The sequence below is a fragment of the Silurus aristotelis genome (assembly GCF_946808225.1).
Source record: "Silurus aristotelis genome assembly, chromosome: 21".
NCBI classification, from domain to species: domain Eukaryota; kingdom Metazoa; phylum Chordata; class Actinopteri; order Siluriformes; family Siluridae; genus Silurus; species Silurus aristotelis.
In genome coordinates this window covers 1,908,723-1,929,482 of record NC_139594.1, presented here as the reverse complement: position 1 = coordinate 1,929,482, position 20,760 = coordinate 1,908,723, and the positions used below count along the sequence as shown (strand labels likewise).

At 37.4% G+C, this 20,760-nt stretch overlaps 2 protein-coding genes across 2 annotated transcripts; both read right to left on the bottom strand.

The window, feature by feature from the left end:
- Positions 1-1,805: 1,805 nt before the first annotated feature.
- On the bottom strand, positions 1,806-3,859 carry LOC310716613 (interferon alpha-4-like; the record flags this gene model as incomplete). Its single annotated transcript, XM_083523897.1, has 4 exons — positions 1,806-1,895; positions 2,024-2,113; positions 2,233-2,382; positions 3,722-3,859. The coding sequence occupies 4 exons, from the start codon at positions 3,857-3,859 to the stop codon at positions 1,806-1,808; spliced, it is 468 nt and encodes a 155-aa protein (XP_083380023.1).
- A 10,950-nt stretch (positions 3,860-14,809) lies between these two features.
- On the bottom strand, positions 14,810-16,592 carry LOC310716973 (interferon a3-like; the record flags this gene model as incomplete). The annotated part of the gene is made up of 5 exons (XM_083524643.1): positions 16,458-16,592; positions 16,278-16,364; positions 15,213-15,353; positions 15,014-15,112; positions 14,810-14,917 (listed from the first exon to the last, which is right to left on the bottom strand). Exons 1-5 carry the CDS (start codon positions 16,587-16,589, stop codon positions 14,810-14,812), a joined length of 567 nt encoding a protein of 188 aa, XP_083380769.1. The 5' UTR covers positions 16,590-16,592.
- Between the last annotated feature and the right edge of the window lie 4,168 nt (positions 16,593-20,760).

Sequence of the window (20,760 nt, the reverse complement as noted above, 5' to 3'; positions counted from 1 at the left end):
TTGTGTAATATTGATGATTAATTTAGATGTTTGTTTGGTATTGTATGAGGAAGTCTGGTGTGGAAGAGAAGTATGTGAGGGTGGTGCAGGACATGTATGAGGACAGTGTGACAGCAGTGAAGTGTGCAGTAGGAACGACAGACTGGTTCAAGGTGGAGGTTGGACTTGATCAGGGATCGGCTCTGAGCCCTTTCCTGTTTGCCGTGGTGATGGACAGGTTGAAGGACGAAGTCAGACAGGAGTCTCTGTGGACTATGATGTTTGCGGATGATATTGTGATTTGTGGTGAGAGTAGGGAGCAGGTGGAGAAGATCCTGGAGAGGTGGAGGTACATGCTGGAGAGAAGGGGAATGAAAGTCAGTAGGAGTAAGACAGAGTACATGTGTGTGAATGAGAGGGGGGGCAGTGGAGGGGTGCGGTTGCAGGGAGAAGAGGTGAAGAAGGTGGAGGAATTCAGGTACCTAGGGTCATTATTGCAAGATTGAGATGGTTTGGACATGTGCAGAGGAGGGACATGGGGTATATCGGTAGGAGAATGCTGAGGATGGAGCCACCAGGAAAAAAAATATGCGTTGTTCATGGCATTTGTGCAGTGGCACAGTGTGGGCACATGAATTTCCCCATTGGCCCTCCTGACTGGTTTTTGGTCCCCCCTGTGCCACCTCATTTAAATAATCCTAGAATCAGCCCTGCAGATGGATGTCGCAGTGTTCAGCGGATAACTTTCTCTAACAGTTTTAGTTAACCAAACAGTCAATCCACAATCCACACAAAAAAATAGAGTGTAAGCAAAAAGTTAAAGAATGTTTTTTTATTTAGTGATTTTCTTTTTAGATTGGTGTGTAACCCATAGAGAAATAAAGGCTACTAATACTGTTGTTTCACTTCTAACCATTGGGGGCACTATAGGACTGAGTTGATTAGAGCCTATAATTATCATTACCAAAATTATTTATTTCCATTTGCAGTTCTTTCCAGCAGAATTCCAGGAGAAAGCAGAGATACAACATGATTATTATAGACTGCTAGACGATCCTGATAGAGGGACCAGCCGGTGATTTGTCACCAGGGGAATCTTGATTTGCTTCGAGAGCCAGTTAATTCCTCATTCACACACAGTCACAACAAGCGCACTTGAGGACGAGGAATTCACCGTTCACTTAAATATACATGTTTATAGAACTCTGGAGCAACATACCACCTACACCTAAGGGAGAAACTGAACATTTATGGGGTAATTTACTTTCTTTTGTATTATTTTAGAGAGTTTTTTCTTTTTGTTTGTATTATTCTTGTGTGAATATTGTTTACGGTTTATCGCATATATTATTGTTTATCTATTTTGAACTGTTGTTAAGGAGGCAATAAAATTGTCAGCTGTTTTTTGTCTCGTGAATTGGATTCTCATCGAACCTAAGTAGATGTTAGCGTCTTTTCAGTGCCATAGATGCTACAGGTGCACATGTATAAAAAAAAAACATTGTTTCTTATGAATGTAAAAAAACTAAAAATTTATTAAAGGCAAAATATCACAACATTCAACTTTGAACCGCACATGGTTCTGTTTGTTTTGTTAACAAATCAGTAAACAAAAAAAAAACTAATAAATAAATAAGTCAATATATGATAAAATACATGCATTACACATTGCATAGTTCTGACAATCAATCAATAAATAAATAAATAAATAATGAAATCAATCAATCAATCAATCAAAAAATAAATAGATAAATAAATAAATAAATAAATAAATAAATAATCTGGTTGCACTGGGAAACACTGTAAGTCTGTTTTCTCCTTCTTCTTTACTTCTTGCTCTCGAGAAAGGTTTGAAACTTCTCGAGTCCATCCTGCAGCTGAGTTCTCACCATCTCCCAGCCGCACGAGCTGAACTTCTGTAGACCAGAAACACAATGCATGTTATGTTAAACAGCAGAATGACTTCACGTTACATCCACGTGCACTTCCATGCAAAGGCTTTGAATGATTGATTGTGAGACTGTTTTCTTCTCTGGGCACTGACCTTCTCTTTCAGTTGCTTCTCCAGCCTTTCAAAATAAGGCCTCAGTACAGCAGAGCTGCTGTCCATCACTGTCTGGACCTCTTTCTCTACCTGCAGACAGTCCACACACAAGGACCTGATTATTCACTGATTTATACAGGGGCGTGTTTTCTGATAGACTTCCCATGCAGGGTTAGACCCCGATACAGATTTGGAAATTTCTCACTCACACATTCTTGCAGGTTTTTCACTTGTCTATGTATGATGTTCTTGAAGAGTCCAAGTTGATCTTGGTTCCATGTGACTGAGGTATGTTTGTTTCTGAAGATTTTGTTCACTCCGTTTAGAGTTTCAAGCGCCACCAAGGCCACGTCTTCATTCTGCAAGTACAAAAACAATTCACTGATTATTTCATGGTTACTTTTCATACAAAAAAATAAAAGCTGCTCTTGATGACGATAATGATGATGTTTTCACCACTGAATTCACTTCAGATGAGCGAACAGACATGTATATTTAAAGCTCATGGCAAGAAGTTACTATCAGGCCGAATGCTAAACTCATAAAAGGCACATAAATAAATAAATAAATAAAAAAACACATTTCCGTCACTGTGAAACTAATAACTTATTTTAAATGTCTCCATTCTGTTATGATCTATAAATGTAGCAGCTCCTTCATGTGTTTTTCTATTTATTGGATTGGTCTTTGATTCGCGTCACAAAAACCTCCACAACAACGTAACAGCTGGAAACAAATAAATAAAACGAGCCAATATTGAAACTGGCTCACACATTAATAATATTAAAATAAATAAATAAATAAATGCAAATAAATTAAACAATTCACTGAAATAACAATGTTATTTACAATAAAAGATTCAAATATGCACTATATTGCCAAAATTATTGGGACACTTGTCCTTTCCTGCGCTATGTGGTTCTTTTACAAACTGTTACCACAAATCTAGAGGCACTCAATTGTACTTTAGGTAAAGATAAAATTTTGCATTCACTTAAACTTGGAAACCCAAACCTGCTCCAGCATGGCGATGCCCCTGTGCACACAGTGAGCTCCTTGACGATCTGGATTAGATGCTTTGGAGAGGAAAATCTTGCTGCTATAGAGCTCTGATCTCATCCCTACTGAACACCTTTGGGATGAATGTGAACACTGACTACACCCCAGGTCTCCTCACCTACATCAGCACCTGCTTTTACTAATACACTTGTGACTGATCACAAATATCCATCAACACACTCCAAAAATCTAGTGGAACATCTTCTCAGAAGAGTGGAGGGAATTAGAAGAGCAAACTGAGACTAAATGTGGAATCTAATGCTCAAACATCACACACCATAATTACGATTAGGTGTCCCAATACTTTTGGTAATAAAGTGAATGTACAGTTTTTATAATAACATCTGGATTTTTCATAATAAACAATTCTGCACAAACCTGAGATTTATTGAACACGTCATTGGGAAAGATGTTGCTCTCTAACTGTAAACACTCCAATGGCATCCGATCACCCTGTAAACACACACACACACACACACACACACACACACACACACACACACACACACACACACACACACACACACACACACACACACACACACACACACCTCCGCTGAGTAATTCATCAATGACCCAAGATTTTCTGTGCTATTGCTGATAATGATTTGTATTATCCATGGGGCAGATGTTACTCACCATGTTCTTGAGCAGTCCAATACACTCCCCGTTCAGTCTTCCAAGTCTGAAGTGTGTCCAACTGCAGGATGGAAGACTGGCCGCTCCACACACACTTATCAAGGTCATTAACAGCAGCACGACCTTCATCAGCTCCATGATAATTGCTCAGAGATACTCAGGTTCAACCTTCACAAACAGACAGAATGAAAACAAATCTGCGAATGAACACCAGCATGAGTCCTGGAGTATTTTATCTAATACAGGGTGGGGGGGGGGGGGGGGGATCTGTATGCGTTTCGAAAATATTTAATTGTCCCGCAAAACGGATTCTTTTTTTTTTTAATATGAAAGATGTTTTTTTTTTTTTTTTTTTTTTTACACGGTGCAAAAGTTTTACTGTGTGACGTGTTACTTTTCTGTTTCGCTTCTGGAATCTGTGTGTGTGTGTGTGTGTGTGTGTGTGTGTGTGTGTGTGTGTGTGTGTGTGTGTGTGTGTTTGTGTGTGTGTGTGTGTGTGTGTGTGTGTGTGTGATCATTTCAGGGTTTCAATCATAATAAAATGAAAGGGGGACAATAAAATAATAAGTGATTTAACGGTTTAACAAATGATATAATATTAATTGATGATTGCATACAAGCAAGGAAATGTTCAAAAATGTGTAAACACAGAGAAATACACCCTGCCCTGAGAGCACGAGACACTAAAAGCTATTGGTCTAGACGACGTATTTTGCATATAATTATCATTTTGATTCCCTTCATATCCCTAAATTGTCGACACCCAATATAAAGGAATCTAGTAAAATATTCAGTCAGGGTGATGTAAACAAGCAATAGTGCTAATGCAGAGCAATGAAAAAAAAAAAAAAACCCAGAAGAACTGAATGATTTAATTCTTGACCGAATCACATCCAAACTGCATTTTTATTACATCCAGATTATTTCCCGGAGTGGTGTAAACGTAAGAAACGTAAAACAGCATGGAACTTTTACATTCTTTTTAGAAAAAAAACACATTTCGGGCTTTATTTTACTATGAGTTTCATGTCCAATGCCCCTGTGTACAAATGCAAAATAAATGATTATCTCTATTTCATAAACCACGTAGAGAATACGAATTCTCTTACGAGGGAAATATCGAGGTCCGTGACGTCGGAGTGACGTGGCGCCGCCTTCCCGTCACTCAATAATAATAATAATAATAATAATAATAATAATAATAATAATAATAATAATAATAATAAAGGAACAGATTTACATGCGTATTAAACATGTTTCATGGATGGAGGTTTTTTTTTTTTAAATCATGAAGACCACTTTAGACAGAATTTCTGAAGACTGGAGAGAGGGTTAATTCTGGCACAAAAAAAAAAATTACCCAGTGTGGACACGAAACATGCACATCACAATAATTCTCGTTTATAATGTTCTAGTATGGATTATAACGAAAGTTCTGTCCGTTCGTGGTTCTCATGTAGTCTATTAATTATTAGGGTTTTTTTCTCCTGCACTTCTCAAAAAGGCAACAGGAACCGCAATTTTGGTACAGAAACAAAAACATCTGACAATTTTACCCGAAATAATGACAATAACAAAGATTATATATAAAATAGAATTGCTACTAATACTACTACTACTACTACTACTAATACTACTACTACTACTACTAATAATAATAATAATAATACTAATAATAATAATAATAATAATAATAATAATAATCTGCCTGACGTCAATACAATAGAGCTGAATCGAAATTCATGATGGATGTAAATAAAGGTCTAAGTTATCAGCAGCCTGATTCAGAAAGAAAGAAGGTAGAAACGTGCAGAAGATGAAGAGCTGCATGCTATCAATCATCTCATCATGAGGATAATATACTCTAATGAATTTGATGAATAATATTTGTATATCACTTTTATATCACTCAGATTATGCTGTAACGAGATGAATATTTATAGATGCATACATTTATCTTTTGCACGTTTCCTCCACTAATTGCTTTATACTTGTTTTAATCCATTATTTTAATTTGGGTTTCTGATCTCCTTTCTCACCTGACGTCACTTCAGCCTTCTCTGTTCTCCAACTGGAAAACCTGAAGGTTGAGAAATAACGGCATAATCGGGTTTTATTCCTAATTATAGATTAAATCACTTTTCGGTTCCATCGTGATAAATGATACATATGTTCAATGCATTATATATAGAATATATTTTACAGCCCCAACTACACATATTTATACCAAATCAAATCAAATTACATTTTACTTGTCACATACACATGCAGTGAAATGTTTTATACGACTGAGGGAATGGGATGGGGAGAAGAAATACAGCAAGAAAAAAAGAAGGCAGATAAATAAAGAGTATAAACTATATAAAATATAAATTATATAAAGAAATATATGAGAAAAAAAGTATATATACAGGATGCTTATGACAGTAAATATTTACAACAGTGTGGTGGATGTGATTGTCCTTAAAGTGACTGTGTGCGGTAAGAAATAATAATAATAAAATAAAATTTAATAATAATAATAAAAAATAGATAATAATAATAATAATAATAATAATAACAATAATAATTAGTTTAATTAGTATAGTATTTGTTGTAGTAGTAATTATTCTAGTAATTATTGATAATTAGTTATAATTATTCATAATTTAAATCTTTGTTTTTGTGTTTTTTTGTAATGAACTGCTATAACACACCGCATTATTAAAGCAACAGGACTCATGAGTGTCAGTAAACCCCTTCACATGTTCACCAGTTTTCATGCTAACAGTGTGGGGGGAAAAACAGACTTTTTTGGAGCATCACAAATCTTATTAATCTGTGTAATCATTTATTCCACTCTGTAGGAAATATTACAGGTTTTTATCTATAGCCCACCACAGAAACCATCACTGATCTCTCTCTTATGTGACAAACTGCAGGTGCAGTGTTGAGGAAAGATCGTAGTCAGCGGTTTCAGTGAAAGGCCTGAATGAATTGCGGCTATTTCAGTTCCCCTTCATTATATGAACACTGCCCAGATTTATATAAATTTTCCGACATTCATAAAAGTTTCAGGGACTTAACATCTAAAAATGAACATTGCATTGGACAAGAAGGTTCATGATGTCATTGGTTGTACTTACACACCTGTTTGTACACAGTAAAATCAGCTTAAAGTGTTTTATTTAACACTACTAAAGATCAGATATGTTCCCAATCTATCGTCTGTAGTGTTGAATTTATAATTTTTAAACACTTAATAGCGATAAAAAATGAGAGAATGTGGAATGTTACACTAATTTGCAGTATTGTGATGAACGTTTTACACTAAGGGTCGCTGACCACCTCTGGAGTTGTTATTCCTGTGGATTACGCATCCAGTGTTACCAAAAAAGTGTTCCTTTAAGCGCAAAATACATTTTTACACTGTTTTATGGTGTGAATGGAGATGATTGGATCTAAAATCAAGAGTCTTCAGACAGATGTAAGAACTCACTTTTATTTAAAATCGAGACAAAGTGGCTACTTTAAAACATGGAAAATGTGTAAAGTCAAAGGTTCAGTCAAATTTTAAGAAGGTTTGCACCAAAATATATAATGGATAAAACAAACCCATTAACTCTGCAGAGAGATGAACGAGTGACATCAGGTCGAATACGATTACAGAAGGGTAGAAGAAAACTGAAAACAAAAGACCTGTAGGGCATCTGCACATCAAAAGTGAGTTCAGTTACAGTAAACACACTTTCAGAAGTGAACCCTGAAACGTTCCTCCTTGAATGCTGTTCTTCTTTGTACCCATTGAAAGCAGGTATTGCTGTGGATTTCCTTTACTGGAGTCGATGTGCTTTTGTGTTTGTTAGTTGCAGCCTAAAGATAAAAATAAATAATCACAGCTCTACAATGGTTTCTCTACATCAGTTATTCACAATATCATGAACTCAGCTGATGTTGACTCTTGGCAGACCACAGGTAATGAAGAAAACACCAAATGTATCTTTTTAAAGATGAGGTGTTTTCCCCGATTGAGATGCAGACATCTTTCCAGGTTTCTTTTGCAGCTTTGTGGTGATAGAACCAAATGAAGTAAAACAAGAATAGAAGTAACGTCACTGTTCCATCCTTAAAAAACAAACAGAACCGGCAACATCAGAAAATAATACATGGAGAAGTTTAAGCAGTCTGATTCTGAACTCTGACAGTCTAATCTGCATCCTCCGTTTCATCATTCGTTCTTTCTGCACAGTCAATCAGGTCCTGAAGGTCTTGGGAGGAGTGAAGACAGTTTCCTTGCTGAATAAATTTGTGCATGAACGTAGTTAGTCACTTTTTCTAACACTTTTTCTCTCGATGTGGAGGAGCAGCGGATCTACTCTGAGCTCCTCCCGAGTGACTGAGCTTCTCACCCTATCTCTAAGTGATCGCCCAGCCACCCTGCGGAGAAAGCACATTTCGGCCGCCTGTATCCGGGATCTTGTCCTTTCGGTCATGACCCAGAGCTCATGACCATAGGTGAGAGTAGGAACGTAGATTGACCGCGCTCAATTGATGCGCTGTCCTTCTAATTAATTCATTTCTAATACTGTCCATTGTCATCACTCCCAACAAACATCTCAACATCTTCAGCTCTGCTACCTCCAGCTCCACCTCCTATTCCTAAAGAGTAAAAGACACTCAATGCCACTGTCTCTAATCCATACAACATCTCAGGTCTCACCACAGTCCTATAAACTTTCCCTTTCACTCTCACAGATACTCTTCTATCACAAATCACTCCTGCTATCACTCTTCTCCACCCACTCCACCCTGCCTGCACTCTTTTCTTCACTTCTCTGACACACCAGACTTCCTCATACAATACCACAACTCCTCTCTCCACCCTGTTGTACACTTTCTCTAAATCCACAAACACACAATGCAACTCCTTCTGACCTTCTCTATACTTCTCCATCAACATTCTCATAGTAAATAAGGCATCTGTGGTGCTTTTCATCGACATGAAACCATACTGTTGCTCACAGATGGTCACCTCTTCTCTCAGCTTGGCTTCCACTACTCTTTCCCATAACTTCATGGTGTGACTGATCAACTTTATTCCCCTGTAGTTACTGCAGGTCTGCACATCTCCCTTATTCTTAAAGATCAGTACCAACACACTCCTTCTCCATTCCTCAGGCATCTTCTCACCTTCCAGAATCTTGTTAAAGAATCTGGTTAAAAACGCCACTGCATCTCTCCTAAACATCTCCATGCTTCTACCAGTATGTCATCTGGTCCAACCGACTTTCCACTCTTCATCCTCTTAATCGCTGCTCTCACTTCCTCCTTACTAATCCTATCCACTTCCTGCTTCACCATCTTCACATCACCCAACCTTCTCTCTCTCTCATTTTCATTTCATTTTTATTCTCTCATCACCATGTCCTGTAAAGTTTTCACACGGGCCTTGATTGAAATAATCATCACCAGTGAAAGACATGTAGTCGTCACCTGCTTCATGTAATATGATTATAGGTTGCACAATTCTGTCATATTTAATCTGAGTGAATTGTTTTTTTGAGGTTAAAGACTGCAGTTTAAATCTGTAGAACAGAAACATTCAGAGTTTATAATGAATCAGTGATTCAGGCATTGCTTTCCACAGACCTGCTGGTTCTTCGACAACTAGACTCGTGCTTTCCAGGTCTCTTTACATTGTGCCCATATGACATGTACCTCCTCTTCATCAACAAGTGGGAAGCTTTCAGTTTACATATTTAGGGACATGTGCAGAGAATACTGTTGTTAAAATAAATAAATAAAGTCAAGCTTTCCGTAGTATTTTCTGTGCCTTATTTATTAATTATATAAAAAAATGTGTTCTGTTAAAGTGTCAGAAAACAGTAGACTAAAACTCACTTGTTTGGGTTGAAGATCACAGAACACTCTTAGTTTTTCATTCGTTTAGTTTTAGAAGAAAATAGTTTGTTGCTTTAATTTTGCTGCAGTCATTTTGAGTAAAGGTTTTTTTTATATTTATGATGTCAGAGATTTAAATTCTGGCTGCAATGAAAACTGTACCCACACTGTTACATACAATGGGCCACTAGTGACAATATGTATTAAAAAATAATAGTTAATAGGAAAACATTCATTGTTCTCCAATTTTAGATTTTTTTCTTTGTTATATTACATTGTTTATAATAAGGAATTCTAAGAACATTCATGTCTAACTTGAAAAAATGTAATTTTTTTTTTTTTTTTAAAGGTTTAACTTTAAAAATGAATAGAGTTAATTTTAATTAAACGTTAAATGCATATCTTGGGTCTAAGATATCCAATTAACGCTAAATTAAAATGTTTAAACATTCCTCCACCAATCCTCTTCCACTCCACAGATTAAAATATTGACATTTGTTAATACTGACTGGTGCTGAAATACAAAGTTTCATGATCCTGAAAGCAAAATGTCTATAATGCAGGGAAAAAAGACATTTTACTGACATTTCCTTTTCCTTCTGCGCCTCTGAGTAAAGGGTATCTGGAGATAAGAGCCTTTACTACACAAACATAGTCATTGTTTAAAAGGTATATATCAAAGGAATTTCTGAGAGTTTGGAATAGATAGACAGATAGACAGATAGACAGATAGACAGATAGATAAGAGGTTTTTTTTAAACATACAGTGTGTGCAGAGGAGGGACATGGGGTATATCAGTAGGAGAATGCTGAGGATGGAGACACCAGGAAGGAGGAAAAGAGGAAGACCAAGGAGGAGGTTTATGGATGTGGTAAAGGAAGACATGCAGGTAGTTGGTGTGAAAGAGGCAGATGTACAGGACAGGGGGGTGTGGAGATGATCCGCTGTGGCGCCCCCTAATGGGAGAATACAATAAAAGAAAAGAAGAAGAAGTGTGTGCTGGGCGATAGTCTCTTCCAGCACTCGTATAATTGTCTTCCATTAAGAGCTGATATAATGATATGGCTCATTGTTATCCAACTTTGACTGAACATCCTTTGGGAATTTTGGGAATGAGGAGACAGGAGGAAATGGGGTTGGGGCTCTTTGCTCTTGACTGTTTAGACAGAGAAATGATGAAGAATTGAGTAAAAGACAGAAAGCATATAAATTTCATAAAACGATTATAGTGACCAAATTAATTATATTAAATAGTATCAGAATTCTGTTTCAATTTGGTGGAAAAGTTACTCAAACAAAGACTGGAATCGTTTCACCAAGTTTTACACTGAAAACCAGCAAACAACTAAATTAGCAGGGAAGGGCTGCATGATTCATCAAAATTAAACTAAATCATGATTTTTTTGAATCACGATGACTATTAAAAATCACTTATTTAATATAATACTTGTAGAGCGTGTCAGTAAAAAACTCATATTGTTCTAATACTTGTGGTCTGACTTTCAGAGTTTTTCACTTCGGTTCTCGTTCAGTTGTTGGGACAATTTAGATCAATTGAACTTCTTTCTCAAAAAGCAGTGCGATCATGTGATCTGGTGGACCAGCACTGGCACTTTCCCCATCAACTTCACAAACTAAGACAAAGCAGTTAGTCAGAAGCAGGTCATCACAGAGACCTGATAGTCAGATCACACAGAACACGTAGATTTGTTTGATTATATTGTAAATATTTCATGTAAACCTGCACACGGACATAATCAACAGTGCAGTGCAGTTAAGTGTTTGCATTTAGGTGCAGTGAAGACGACGCTTTTTTTAAGAAACACATCCAGACATAACAATAAGGTACGAGACGCGTCTTGAAAGAACTAAACAAGAGACTAAACAGACTTGTGGTCTGCTTTGCGTCCCGCTCTGCGTTCTAAAACGACCAATCATCGTCTTGTTGCTACGCCTAACAGCGGACACAGCAACCAATCAAGCGTGAGAAAAAAGTTTGGCGGGATTTTTTCATTACACATGCGCAGTGGAAAAAAACTGCCAAATTACATGGATACTAATGATGACTATTGTAACGTGAATGTATTTATTATAATTGTCTACGAAAACGTTTAAAAAGAACTGCCTTCATTTTTAGTTTTCACAACAAAATTTCACAATACCTGCTTTAGTTTTATATTTAAAATATATATATATTGTTTTTTATTATAGCCTAAATGTATGATCATTAATGTATATATATATATACACACATAAACTATATTTCTAAAAGTATTTGGTCACCTGGTCATAAATTTGGTATGTAATTTTTAAACATTGAATTCAACCTTTAGTCCCAATTTGCTCTTCTAATTCCCTCCACTCTTCTGGGAGGATGTTCCACTAGATTTTGTTGTGTGCTTATGGATATTTGTGTTCAGCCACAAAAGTGTTAGTAAAGGCAGGTAGTGATGTAGATGAGGAGACCTGGGGTGCAGTCAGAGTTCACATTCAGCCAAACGGTGTTCAGTAGGGATGAGATCAGAGCTCTATAGCAGCAAGATCTTCCTCTCCAAAGCATCTAAACCAGATCTTCAAGGAGCTCACTGTGTGCACAGGGGCATCATCATGCTGGAGCAGGTTTTGGGTTTCCAAGTTCAAGTAAATGCAAAATTGTATTAAAGCGCATCTACAGACGTCCTGTACATTTGAGTTCTACAACATATAGAAACTATTTGACTAAACCTCAGATTTAAAATAACAGCTACATACCACAGAAATGAAGAACATCAAGAACATCCTTATTTAATAAAAGAAAAAACATGTGGCAGCATCCCTTATATAAAAGAGCAACAAAATTATAGGAAAAAAAACTTTAAACATTAAAATGGCTCATAAAAAGAAAGATATAAGAATAAAATGTTAGATTATGTATGTGATTTTTCAAATTTCGAACATCTCCCTTAAACATGTCCATGGTGTTGAGGAATGTCTTTGTTTTTATTTAGATTCACATCTGTGTTTCCCTCTGCATTCACATGGTCCATTCCTCTTGTTGACCTGCTCATTGTTTGCTCTGCTTGTCTACATCTACTTCTGATAGGCAGGAAATAATACACCAGAGATCTGGTGAAAAAGCCGCGCAATGAAGGGCTGATGGGCTGAAAACAGAGCTCAATGAGAAGAAATAATACTGAAAGTAACGAGGCAGGTTTGGAAATGTAAGAAAAATAAATAGTGGAGTGAAATACTGATTCCAGAATAATCTAAGAAGTATTTGTACTTCACTACTTCCTGCTCTGCTCTTAACGGAGTTTCAGAAACTCTACAGATGAGACTGCGGCACGCGCTTATGCGACTTCTATGCACGTCTATGCGACTTCAAAACCCTTATTAGTCTGATTGCGCTACATTTCGGCTCTTATGAAAAGCAGACTGGTTTATCTTCTTCTTCTCCGTTACCTTTCCTGAATTCACAGCAACATTGTCACATTCTTCTTTCGCTTTTTTTTTAACTCGAGCTCCTACAAAGCAAATCCCAGGGGTCCGCGGAACCAGCGCGTGGCTGTTTGGGTTCTTCAGCAGAACTCATGCTCAGGTAAGACCTTCTGGAACGCTAGTGCTTCGGAACGCAAACACCGAATAAGTCCGCTATTAAATGCATCGTCCTTCCTCCACTTATCGAATTGCTCTACTGTAGCGCGCGCGCAGTCGAATAAAATGCTGCTAATCCCAAAAATCAGAACCGAACCACAATATACTTGGTGCACAACAATGAGAAAGAGAAAAGAAAATTACTAAATATGAAGAGATCCCGGGTGAGGACCCCATTCTGTTAGAGCCCAGTCTGGGGTTTGGGGCGCACAGGGGGATTAAAGGCATGGGTGGGTGATGTAGCAGGTGGATGGGAGTGTATTTGGTATTTGAGAGGGTGAATGGAAACACAAACACCAGGGTATCGTTAAGAGGGATAGAGGTCAGGGTGGAGCAATGGCAGAATAATAAACCAAAAAATAAACACTCTTTTTTTTACCAACACTAAATCACCTACAATCAAACCCAAAAGAAAAACAGAACACTTCCCTCATCAAAAACAGGGAAGAAACCCACACCCAACAGAAATGACAAACAACACACACTTATAATAAAAACTAATTTAATACAGAGAAGATTCACTATAAGTTCATTAAGGTCAGTCTGTTATTTTATTATCTAATTTCCCTGCACAATATACTGCTATATTTGTGCTAATTTGGTCTCTGCTCACTACCTGCACTCTTTATGTGACAGAATGTACTGTGTGTATTGCTATTTGCACTGACTGCATATGACTGCTCTGTAATTGCACTCTGCACAATGATAACGTGTAGTGCCATGACTTTAGGAGAACCCAGGAACGAAGTTCTATTAAAAATAAAACAATCAAAAGTGTTTCATCCAGCAATGCCAATTTTTGGTTCCTTAAATAGTTCTTAAATGAAAGGGTTTTCGAGAGACGAGTGCATGTTCTCTTTGTTACTATGCAACACATTTGATAATGTAACAGTATGGAGATTTACTAAACAGATCTATACATTTCCAGATGTTTTTGTTTTCTCTGAAAAATCCCTCTGAACATGAACAACAGCTTTACGCACTTGAGGCATCCGGACAGTCGGTTTCTACAAACCTTCAGCTAAAATACTGTGCCAAAGTTCTTTTTCTTGACAATTTGGAGATTTCTTTCTTTCTTTCTTGTGATCCAGTTCCTCCCAGAGCAGTTCAATAGGATTGAGGTGCGGTGACTGGGCAGGTCGTTCCCTGATAGATATCACTCCAGACATCTGTTTACACACTTACAGAGCTCAGATGTACGCTTCTGCTCATTGTCTTGTTGTGTGATGAAGTCGGTTCAAATGCAGACGGAACTGCATGGTGTTGGAATTGTAGCCATGTTGTGAGTTAGCATGTTCTCCAAGTTGAAACCAGAAGTTTGTGAATTGGAACGTTACATAGCTACATGTATTTTACTCAAAATGTATTGTTTTTGCCTCTGACTGTGAAATGAATACTAATAAAGCTGGTTTTGCATTTGAAAAACATGATCTTTTTAATATAAATACAACTTTTCTGTATCAAAATACAATCTTAAACATGAAATAAATAAATAAATTAATTAAATTAAAAAGTCCTGATCCTCATATTAATTATGAAAGGACTTTTAAATATCAGACAGCCGATCTAGTCGCTCAGCCCTTGGTGGAAATGAGAACACCCTTCAAGTCTTTATTCAGAATGAACTGTAGAGTGATGAGCACCTCCTTTCGGACGATTTCCCAACCACAAACCTGAAAATCCTGAAGAGAAAACAACAAAGCAGTGCTGTTTAGCTGAGTTTGTTCAAATGGCACAAAATGTTTATATCACGGGTTAATAACAGGTTATAATTATACCTTTTCTTTCAAAACGGTTGAGATTTTGTCGAAATACTCTTTGAGGGCCTTTTCACGCTGAAGAAAGTTTTCCTGTGAGTCTGGAACTTTGTTCATGATCTAATATTCAGGGGGGGAAAAAAACGCATGTCAAATTTCAAACATTTCAGCATTTACACACCTTCTGAGCTTTTTCTTTTTTTATAACTTTTCGTCTTACACATTGGTTCTCCTCAATCTGGCGGTCAATAATGTTCTCAAAGACCTCAAGGTTTTTCCAGTGATCAGGAGTTCCTTCTTCATTAAACAAGGAGGAGATGTGGGTCAAAGTTAAGTAGATAGTCTTTTCCAGGGCTATGACCTGTTTGGTAGAAGAAGAAAAAAAAAAAACAACAGTAATGATATAACAAGAAGATTATATGTACGGAGTAATTGTGGCTTGCAGGGTTGCTCCAGCAGCAAGGTTATGAAGAAAATACTGGAGACTAAAGTTGAGGTCAGATAGAAAGAGTAAAAGATAAATGATGAAAAAATTCACCTTGTTCAACCACGATTGTCATATAAGCGTGAAATCTACAGTGGCTTTAAAAATTTAATCCGTAATGAAATTCTAGATTTCCGACATTACCCACAATACAATTGACCTCCAAACAATAAAAGCCAAAGAGAACCCCTTATTCAACCTGAAAATATTCTACTTGTTATACACAGCATCAGAAATAAACAGAGAAGAACTTCACTACTATATATGTTCAGTCAACATGTTTGTTAACACTGACTACTTTTCAGAGTTCCAGGAGGAACCGATGTATGTTCATCACAATCATCTAGAGGCGAAAACGGCCTCATGCTAATCTGCAAATGACCACTTACATGGGAAGGTGAAGAGAGCCGTAGCCCTTACATCAGGACCCAATACCGACTAGTGCTGGGGCTTGAACCCACAACCTTCCAATCAGTAACCCAGAGTCTTAACCAGTAAGATTCCACATCCCCATTAGATTAAGTCTTTAGTCCTACAGTCTGTTCAGATCGCTGATATGTTTGTCAAAAGGTCGTAAAGCTTAAATGCTAAATACCGCCATCGATCGAATCTCCTTGTTGGAGTCTTTGCTATAAGTCAATTATGTCACCTTGAGAAAATCCTGGCGGTTCTCATTCATAATCCAGATCACTTAACTTTTGGCCTCCCGTTAAATGCTACCGAAAAAGTCACAACAAACCTGCACAACCTGACTGAGGTAGGTTTTTTTTGTTGTTGTTACTTAATGGAATTAATATTCACCTGTTCGGACGTGTTGAACAGGAACGCTGTCTCGGGAAACGGGACAGAAACAGTGCCTTCAAGGCAGTGCAAAGGCAATCTGTCTCCCTAATACAAAACAAAAAGCAAACGTCATGCTCATTGATGGGAATCTCGTTATCCTCATGTACATTGTGTGCTTCAGATGAATGTGCGGCTTACCATTTTGTCCAGATAATTGTAGCTCCCTTCTATAAGTCTCCTCTGAAGCCTGCAGGGTGTAGGCATGGAGCTAACCTGCATGGTGCAGATGATCAAGGTGCACAGCCAGGTGAAAGCACGAAGACCTGCCATCTTTCAGATTCTCACTGAGAATAAATAAAGCTGAGACAGAGAGATAGAAAGCAGCCCTCGATAAGATTTTACTAGTTTTAGTGAGTCATTCATCATGAGCAATAATTTACAACAAAAAATAAACACATGACAGGAGACACAAGTGGCTCTTATCAGATACACAAATAATGGAAATCATTAATAATAATAATTTTAAAAAAATCGCACATCATATTAGAGAAAAAATCTGAGCACCAATGTACAATTTTAGTCACTAAAACATATTATTTTCAGCAGTACAAAATATAGTTACGACATAAGTAGTATTATTACTAAAGGAGTTATTATAAGCATGCATTCACACCGCTTCTTCTTCTTCTTCTTCTTACCTTAATGATAAATCAGGACTCTTTTCTCGGCTTGCTGAGAGCTTTGTGTTTTGAAGAGCCATTTCTGAGCTTAAATACTCATTCAAAGTGAAAACGGCTGAGAACCAATATTTTTAATTCGTTTGAAAGTTGTTGTGTAATGTTGGGAGAGAAGAGCCGGATACAGCAATTTCCTTTTCTTTTCAAATCGTCCTGCAAGAAGACTTTCCCTTGAGTCTGACTCCTCAGAGAAAACAATACTTAAGATATCAGTGCAGGAGAGAGTGAGAGAACGTATTCATCAACAGCAATAAAATGTTAGATTTGTATGGACATTGACGCAGTGTTTTATTCCTGCGGCTCGTTGAATTGTAAGCGCGTCTTTATATATGTTATATATATATTATTATGTATTATATATATATATAGACGTGCTTACAATTTAAATAAAAATGTTAGACGCAGAAACCTCAGTGCAATGTGATTTATATATATATATATATATATATATATATAATAAAAAATAATTAATATAACAATAATTAATATAATAATAATTAATATAAATAATAAATCATTGCACTGAGGTTTCTGCGTCTAACATTTTTATATTGGTTCGAACAATAAACTCATCCACTATGCGACGTATAACTAACAAACATAATCATGCAAATTTAGCAATTTAAAAATAGTCGCATTTCCCGTTCTTGTTTCACTGAAACCCACACAAATGTTTTTTTTTTTTGTGCGTGGATTAAAGGGTGCTTCCTTTTTTTATACTTAAAATAAAACTAAGGTATGTTAAATAATGTATTGATATTTTTTGTGACACTGAACTGAACTAAATTTCTGTTTTAAATGTAAATCTATTGATTTGGCAAACACTCGTATTAAAACACAGCTAACAGTTAAGATGAATTGTGCAGAAGAGGTTTAGAAACTTTGCTCAAAAAACCAACAGTGACAAATGATTGGTACTCGGATCAAAACTCTCAGAAAGTTCTTCTAAAACGACACAAAACAAATCGTTACATTTACATTATTTGGCAGACACCCTTCTCCAGAGTGGCTTACAATGATCTCGCCTGATTGGTTGAGGGTTAAGAGCCTATAGCTTTAGGGCCCAGCAGTGGTCATGCATCTCAAGAAGTCAAGAAGCTTTTATTGTCATTTCAACCCTATATAGCAGACGCAGTACACAGTGACAATGAGACAATGTTCCTCCAGAACCCCCCTGGTGCTACATTAAACAACATAGAGCTACATAAAGCTACATAACAGAGCACAGAGCTCAGGACTATGTGTCCTCACCACATAAAGTGCAAACAGTGCAAAACAAAAGACAAATACACAAAAGTGCCACCAGTAAACCTACTGTATACGATACAGGACAGGATACAGGAGTGTGTAAATAAACACAAAATCTAAACACAAAAGGTTGTGCAGCACAGCAATAGCAGCAGTCAAAACAGCATGTAAACAGTTGTGTAATAATAAATTAATATAATATGGTGGGACTGAAGACTGTGTGTGTGTGTGTGTGTGTGTGTGTGTGTGTGTGTGTGTGTGTGTGTGAGAGAGTGTTCAGTTCAGTTCTGTGTGTTGAGGAGTCTGATGGCTTGAGGGAAAAAAACTGTTGCACAGTCTGGATGTGAAGCCCGAATGCTTCGGAACCTCTTTCCTGATGGTAGGAGAGTGAAAAGTGTGTGTGAGGTGTGTGTGTGAGGGGTGTGTGTGTGTGTGTGTGGTCGTCCACAATGCTGTTGGCTTTGCAGATGCAGTGTGTGGTGTAAATGTCCGTGATAGAGAGGAGAGAGACTCGGATGATCTTCTTAGTCGTAGGGTCTTACAATCCGAGACGGTGCAGTTCCCAAACCAGGCAGTGATGCAGCTGCTCAGGATGCTCTGTAGAACATGGTTAGGATGGGGGGGAGGGACATGGGCGTTCCTCAGCTTTCTCCTAAAGTCAACAACCATCTCTTTGGTTTTGTCGACGTTCAGATACGGGTTGTTGCTCTACACCAGGCTGTTAGTTGTTGCACCTCCTCTCTGTATGCCGAGGAGTCCCACCACGGGCGTGTCATTGGGGAACTTGAGGATGTGGTCCGAGCTGTTCATCACTACACAGTCGTGGGTCGGACTGACTGAGGTCTCGCAGTCAGGATTTAGGATTTGAACTCAAGACCTTTCAGCCAGAAGAATACCTTGTGGTATTATAATCAAGTGGGAAAATGATCTTAACAGTGAACACAATCTCAGCCAGTTCAATCTGAGATGGTTTTGAAGAAGTAATCTAGAGCCCTAAACATCGAGTACCAACTGCTTTTGCAGTATGGAGTGATGCCAAGTCATTGAGGTTCATTTAAGGTAATAAGACTCTGCTTCACATGACTGTATTATTTTGAGTCACTAATTAATCTTCAGGTCTTCGTGTTTATTTCAAGAGCAACGACGGGAGAACGCCAACGCCCATACCTGCACTAGAAAACCAGTGTTTACAATCACACGTGAGTAACTCTGCGGCTGACTCACCTAATTTTAGTTTAGCCTTCTGGGGTAATGGCTAATGCTACTTCAAATCAAGACGTTTCTAAAAGTAGCATGAGATCTGGTTAAGTGCTCTGAATCACTCATGCATTTCAGCTTTTACTCAATCATCTGACTAAACATTAGACATTAGACATTGATGCATAAATGAATGACAAAAATGCTGTCTGGGGAAAAATAATACATGACCAATCCGAGCGTTCCTGTCTGGACCAATGAAGATCAATCAGCCTGATGAATAGATTTGGCAGTAATTTAATTGCCCTGTGAGCTCAAGTTTATTGGCCACCATTCACTGTGTGTGTGTGTGTGTGTGTGTGTGTGTGTGGGTGCACGCGCCATCATAATTTCTTAATCACACACTTGTATGAGCATGTAAATGTGAATGAAATAAATAATATCAAAATCTGGCATTGTGTATGCATGTAAAAGAAAATCACTTCCAGTTATTCACAGTTATAAAGCATTATTAATAAAACACTCTCATCGTCAAACAGCAGCTTGTACAGAAATCCAGATGTAGATTTCAGCCCCTAAAGACCAGAGGTGACATTGTGGAGGAAAAGCCATGAATCCTTAAGACTCCGCAAAACCTGTTTTCTTCTGGGTGATGTTGGAGAGTGTGTTTAAATATGACTTCCTTATAAATAAAGGAGAGAATGAAGTGAATGAACAGGAGTAACGGATATTGCAGATAGAGAAGACAGAGACAGATAGAGAAACCTAAACCCATGTTCTTTAAAATTAAGATGCCAGGAACAACCAATAAGGGGTTTTTTTTTAGAGCAATGCCATAGAAGAAACAATTTTCGGTTTCTCAAAGAACCTTTTCAGTAACTCTTTTTTTTTGTTTTTTTTTTTTTGTTTCCTCATTGCTTTAAAGTACTTTTTTTTTGGGTACTGCAAAGACCTCCGTGATCCAGTTCATACTTAAAATGTAGAACTTAAATATAATTCACATTCGCAACAATTGGCAGAATCAATTCACAACACAAATTAAATATTTTGTGCTGACAATATTACAAATTCACTGAATCCAGCAGAATCTGTCCAGTCATGACATCATTACTCATTCACAAAAATACTTCAGAATCAGACCACGGAATCTTCAGTCGTTTGCACACCGAGGGAAATAAAACTGGAGTGAAATGTGAAACATAGTAAAAGTGATGTAAAATAAAAGAGAGAATCGCAAAGAGAATGAAAATAGGGAAGTGAAATTTGATTTCAGAGATAATGTTACAGCCTGAGTGGTAGAGCCGAGAGCTACACACACA